The sequence below is a fragment of the Cottoperca gobio genome, chromosome 9, assembly GCF_900634415.1.
Source record: "Cottoperca gobio chromosome 9, fCotGob3.1, whole genome shotgun sequence".
In the NCBI taxonomy this organism is placed as follows: Eukaryota; Metazoa; Chordata; class Actinopteri; order Perciformes; family Bovichtidae; genus Cottoperca; species Cottoperca gobio.
This window is the reverse complement of record NC_041363.1, coordinates 197501-204387: the sequence shown is the minus strand read 5'-3', so window position 1 is coordinate 204387 and position 6887 is coordinate 197501. Positions and strand designations below refer to the sequence as shown.

Sequence of the window (6887 nt, the reverse complement as noted above, 5' to 3'; positions counted from 1 at the left end):
AATGTATAATGTATAATATATAATGTATAATATATAATGTAAAATGTATAATGTATAATGTATAATATATAATGTATAATGTATAATGTATAATATATAATGTATAATGTATAATGTATAATATATAATGTATAATATATAATATATAATGTATAATGATAATGTTATAATGGATAATGTTATAATGGATAATGTATAATATATAATATATAATGTATAATATATAATATAATGTATAATGTATAATGTATAATGTATAATATATAATGTATAATGTATAATATATAATGTATAATGTATAATGTATAATGTATAATGTATAATATATAATGTATAATATAATGTATAATGTATAATATATAATATATAATGTATAATGGATAATGTTTAATGGATAATGTATAATATATAATGGATAATGTATAATATATAATATATAATGTATAATGGATAATGTTTAATGGATAATGTATAATATATCATGGATAATGTATAATATATAATATATAATATCTAATATATAATGTATAATATATCATGTATAATATATAATGTATAATATATAATGTATAATGTATAATATATAATGTATAATGTATAATGTATAATATATAATATATAATGGATAATGGATAATGGATAATGTTTAATGGATAATGTATAATATATAATGGATAATGTATAATATATAATATATAATGTATAATGGATAATGTTTAATGGATAATGTATAATATATAATATATAATGTATAATATATAATATATTATGTATAATGTATAATATATGATGTATATGTATATAATTGATAATGGATAATGGATAATGTATAATGTATAATGGATAATATATAATATATAATGGATAATATATAATGGATAATGTATAATGTATAATGTATAATATATAATGTATAATGTATAATGGATCATGTATAATATATAATATATAATGGATAATGTATAATATATCATGGACAATGTATAATATATCATATATAATATCTAATATATATTGTATAATATATCATGTATAATATATAATTGATAATGTATAATATATAATATATAATGGATAATATATCATATATAATGTATCATGGATCATGTATAATGTATAATGTATAATGTATAATATATAATGTATAATGTATAATGTATAATATATAATGGATAATGTTTAATGTATAATGTATAATATATAATATATCATATATAATGTATCATGGATCATGTATAATATATAATGTATAATGTATAATATATAATGTATAATGTATAATGTATAATGTATAATATATAATATATAATGGATAATGTTTAATGTATAATGTATAATATATAATATATAATGGATAATATATCATATATAATGTATCATGGATCATGTATAATATATAATGTATAATGTATAATGTATAATATATAATATATAATTTATAATGGATAATGTATAACGTATAATATATAATATATAATGTATCATGGATAATGTATAATGTATAATGTATAATATATAATATATAATGGATAATGTATAGCGTATAATATATAATATATAATGTATGATGTATAATGTATAATGGATTATGTATAATATATAATGTATAATGGATAATGTATAATATATAATGTATAATATATAATGGATAATGTATAATATATAATATATAATGGATAATGGATAATGGATAATATATAATATATAATGTATAATGGATCATGTATAATATATAATATATAATGTATAATATATAATATATAATGTATAATGTATAATGTATAATGTATAATATATAATGGATTATGTATAATATATAATATATAATATATAATGGATCATGTATAATATATAATATATAATGTATAATATATAATATATAATGTATAATGTATAATGTATAATATATAATGGATAATATATAATATATAATGTATAATATATAATGGATAATGTATAATATATCATGGATAATGTATAATATATAATATATAATATCTAATATATAATGTATAATATATCATGTATAATATATAATGGATAATATATAATTGATAATGGATAATGGATAATGTATAATGTATAATGTATAATGTATAATATATAATATATAATGGATAATATATAATGGATAATGTATAATGTATAATGTATAATGGATAATGTATAATATATAATATATAATGTATAATATATAATGGATAATGTATAATATATCATGGACAATGTATAATATATAATGTATAATGTATAATATATAATGTATAATATATAATGTATAATATATATTTAAATTGTAAATTTCCACTGTGAACCGATGAGGAGGATAAGGGTGCGTGAGTGCCGGTTATTTAGATACTGTTACAGTATTCATAAAGTGTTATAACAGAAGAAGACGTCTGACTTACGTTATGGGACCCTCTGCATGAATGATGTGTTCTTCAGTCAGATGATAAACCCTTTATGTGTGCGTGCGTGTGTGTGTGTGTGTGTGTGTGTGTGTGTGTGTGTTTGTCAGACCTAGCCAGTGTTCTCCTGTAGTTTTTCCGAACCCGTCTCGGTACGCCGCCCAGTCACGGAAGAAATTCACGGAGCCGTCCTCCCTCCTCTGGATCACCTGCACACACACACACACACACACACACACACACACACACACACACACACACACACACACACACACACACACACACACACACTTTGAGCACAGCTTCCTGTCCATGTTTGCTAAGCTCATTAGCACAGTTAGCAGTGTAACCGTTGATATTGAGGCATCTCACTAACGAGCTCAGACAACAAACAAGTCAACATGTTAATTAACTTTCCAGTGTGTGTGTGTGTGTATGTTACCGTCCAGCCTCCTCCGTCAGTGCTCATGTCGCAGTAAACCATGAAGCCGTCAGGTTCGTGAGTCGGAAACACAGAAAACACTCCGTCCTGAGAAACACCGGAGGCCAAAACATCACTGCAGTCTCTGGGCCTGACAGCTGGGGGGGTCGAAGTGTTTTAGTTTAGTATAGTTTAGTGTGTACATGTGTGCATGTGTGTGTATATGTATATGTGTGTACATGTGTATACATGTGTGTATATGTGTGTATATGTGTGTCGTACCCCTGGTGGTGAGGCTCCTCAGACTCTCTGTCTCTCTCTGCAGGCTCAGCAGAGAATCACTGAAACCTGAAACCAGCTTCAGCACACCTGAGTGACTGTCAGACAGCACCTGTACAGGTGAGGGGGGGGGGATATGAATATAAACGTTTTTTCTTCAGGAGACCCTCACTGTGCTTTGACCCCATCGAGTCCCTTTGAGCTGTCAGAAACTTCCTGTCATAGACTTCCTGTCATAGACTTCCTGTCACAGACTTCCTGTCACAGACTTCCTGTCAGAGACTTCCTGTCATAGACTTCCTGTCACAGACTTCCTGTCACAGACTTCCTGTCACAGACTTCCTGTCAGAGACTTCCTGTCACAGACTTCCTGTCATAGACTTCCTGTCAGAGACTTCCTGTCAGAGACTTCCTGTCACAGACGTCCTCTCAGAGACTTCCTATCAGAGACTTCCTCTCAGAGATTTCCGGTCAGAGACTTTCTGTCACAGACTTCCTGTCACAGACGTCCTGTCAGTTGTGTGGAAGTGGAGCGGTACCAACTATATGTAGCTGGTACCGCTTCACCTGCAGCACCAGCTCTGGGTCCTTCCCCTGACGCCGAGGTCGTCCACTTTACCTGCCGCCGGCTCACCCCGACTCCTGAGGGGCCACGGGGCGGCTCCATGTACATGAATGAATTTACTTTAATTTCTGTTATTATATTTGTGTCTCATATTCACCTGCATGACGCGGCCCTGCTCGCTCTGCAGAGCGTCCAGACGCTGGTCCAGAACTCCTTGACCTTTTTTCAGCGAATCAGCTTCCAGCCTCAGGTTGTGGGCGTGGCCTGATAACACCTTCAGCTCCTCACCCAGCTTGTGGACCAATCCCGTGTCCTGCCAATCGTCTGTGTTGTGATTGGACAGCACACGCAACAAAGAGGTCTGCAGCGCCTCCCAGCGCAGGAAACCCTCGCTGAGGTCTGGACAGTTCGGGTCCAGGAAGATGCTGATTGGCTCCCCGTCTGCCACACGGGACACCGACACCAGGGCGCCAGACTCTCTGGGATTGGTCGAGATCACAGGTGGGGACGAGGAGGAGAGTCCGCCCCTTTTACTGATAGGTCAGACAGACAGACAGACAGATAGACAGGTAGACAGGCAGTCAGACAGACAGACAGAGAGACAGTCAGACAGACAGGCAGACAGAGAGACAGACAGACAGGCAGACAGACAGACAGACAGGCAGACAGACAGGCAGACAGACAGACAGACAGACAGAGAGACAAACAGACAGACAGACATAAGACAGACAGACAGACAGACAGACAGACAGACAGACAGACAGACAGACAGACCGACAGGCAGACAAAGAGACAGACAGACAGACAGGTGTGCTTACCTGAAGAAGGGCAGAGGATACTGGTTCAGGTAGAGGATGATGACCGTTGCTGTGACGACGACCGCCACGACGACCAGTGTAACGACAGACCAAAACAGGAAGCTGCAGCATCTCTGTGTCCGTTACACAAAGTGTTTAACTGAAGCTTCACAGAAAGTGCAGCATAAAGTCGCAGACACTGAAAAAACTCAGGTAAAAAGTAAATAAATAGTGCGCAGAAAAGCAAAAAGAGAGTCGTCACCGGCGTCACAGGACGTCCTGCACAAACTCAATAACTAACCTCAATCCAGACTTAAAGAAATAAATCAACAAGTCTCTCATGTACCAGCAGATACTACAGATAACAGCTGATCCCCCACACACACACACACACACACACACACACACACACACACACACTGAGGTCATGGCTGCAGAGGAAACAATTCTGTGACAACATAGGCTACCTAAACATAAAGAAGGGGGGGGGGGGGGCTCCCTGTGTAAATCACGTCTATCTGGGGGGGTGGTCCTGCAGTGTAAATCAGGTTTAATCCTCAGCGGACATCAGTGGAGGCGACAGCTGCTGCAGATTAGAGACACTTTGATCTGACAGTTTAACTCCAGATTAACACGAATTAACTCTCCGTGGGTCTACTGCCTGTCTGTCTGCTTGAGTGTCTGTTACAGTTCTGGAGAGGAAGTTCCAAGTCACAAATAACAAAGTTTTTGTACACAAACTAAATCATTTTTGTCCAGCTGGCGCGCAGTAACGTTAGTTCTTTCTGGTTCTCTCCTGCGACCTGATTGGATGCTGTCCGTTAAAACACAGCGGATCTGAGGAATTAATGTCAACTTGTTGGGAATAAATAGTGTTAATGGAAATTGTGTAACTTTAAAATTATTCCAGATGTTTGTTATTGATGACAGGAGCCACAGACACTACGATAACTTTAACTACGTTTATGATTCAGGATCGCAACGTGAGAGGTGTCACACAGCGGCACAAGAAGTTTTTATTTGCATATAGACACAAACTCGTGCCCTGCAACGTGAATGACGCAAATTTGTGTCTTTGTCGCATTGACTCTGTATGTGATACGCTTCGTGTTTAATAACACTAAATTACCTGAGGGGGTGGGGTTCATGAAATCAGACTGGGTGTGGTCTAACTAGCAAGCTAATAGGCTAGCAGCAAATATAGCACGTACCTTGTGTTTGTTCGATCGTTTGCTGTCGAGTTCTGAGCTGCTGTTGTTCATGATGGTCCAACTGTCGTTCAGCATCATCCTGAAACACAAACACACCTTTGTCTTTGTCCTTTGTCTTTGCAGCACTGTCCTCGGACTCAGGTGACCTGAGTCCGAGGACAGTGCTGCAAAGACTCATGTAGTTGTTAAAGGTTTTTATTGGGAAAATGTTCCTGCTATCCGTGTTCCGTCAGAATAAAACTCTTTATTTTCTACAATCAAAACAAAACAATAATTATGTTTGTTGTCTAATTTCATTTATTCACTGTAATCCATTACATTTGAGGATAATTTGCATCGGACCATTGAATCACAGCATTCACAGAGCTCATCAAGGACCTTCTCAAACACCTTCCTGTCGACCTTTAGAACCTCCGAATGTATTTCTGCGATATCTGCTGCCTTCAAATATGACTCGTTAGCTTGTGGTTATGACACGGGAAGGGCTGAACGCGATATATTTGGTGTTCAAGTGGTGAACTCGTGTTTTATTTAGTTAATTACCTGTTCTCTGTTGTTTCTACTTCCTGCCCTTGTGTCTTTGCCTTTCTCCCCCAGGTGTGTCTCGTTACATTCATTAGTTTCCTCCTGTGTTTTTGCCTTTCTCTCCCAGCTGTGTCTCGTTCCCTCATTTAGTGTCTGTGTATATATCCCTGTCTGTCTCAGTGTTCTTTGTGGGTTTGTTGTTCATGTTACGTGTCTGTTATCGGCCCGCTCGTGTTCTGCTCAGCCCGCTCGTGGTCTGCTCAGCCCGCTCGTGTTCTGCTCAGCCCGCTCGTGTTCTGCTCAGCCCGCTCGTGTTCTGCTCAGCCCGTTCGTGTTCTGCTCGTGTCTACCCCGTTTCTACCCGGTGTTTACCTGGTTTGTCTGTTCACTATTATTTTGCTACTTTGTATTAGTGTTTCAGCTTTGTTTTAATAAAGCTCGCTTTTTTGTTATATCGTCTGCTGAACTGCTTTTGGGTCCTCTCCTACACAACATCGTGACAACTTGTTGTTAAAGACTTGTTGTCAAAGGCTTGTTGATAAAGACGTGTTGTTAATGACTTGTTGTTAAAGACTTGTTAATAGATTGTTAAAGTCGTGTTTAGTCAGCAGCAGTTGAGTCTTTCTCAGTCTCCGAGCTTCTGTTTCTGTCAGATTCACTTCAGTTTGACTGATTACTCAG

General features: G+C 35.6%; 1 protein-coding gene across 1 annotated transcript in view; it reads right to left on the bottom strand.

The window, feature by feature from the left end:
* Positions 1 to 6249, bottom strand: part of LOC115013429 (fibrinogen C domain-containing protein 1-like) — a 13258-nt gene extending 7009 nt beyond the window's left edge. Inside the window, exons 1-7 of the mRNA XM_029439730.1 lie at positions 6225 to 6249; positions 5682 to 5760; positions 4492 to 4604; positions 3831 to 4206; positions 3112 to 3220; positions 2851 to 2987; positions 2521 to 2617 (exon numbers count right to left, since the gene is read on the bottom strand). Of these exons, the coding sequence (XP_029295590.1) occupies positions 2521 to 2617; positions 2851 to 2987; positions 3112 to 3220; positions 3831 to 4206; positions 4492 to 4604; positions 5682 to 5759 (910 nt within the window). The 5' untranslated portion in view covers position 5760; positions 6225 to 6249. The remainder of the gene's footprint in view (positions 1 to 2520; positions 2618 to 2850; positions 2988 to 3111; positions 3221 to 3830; positions 4207 to 4491; positions 4605 to 5681; positions 5761 to 6224) is intronic.
* Between the last annotated feature and the right edge of the window lie 638 nt (positions 6250 to 6887).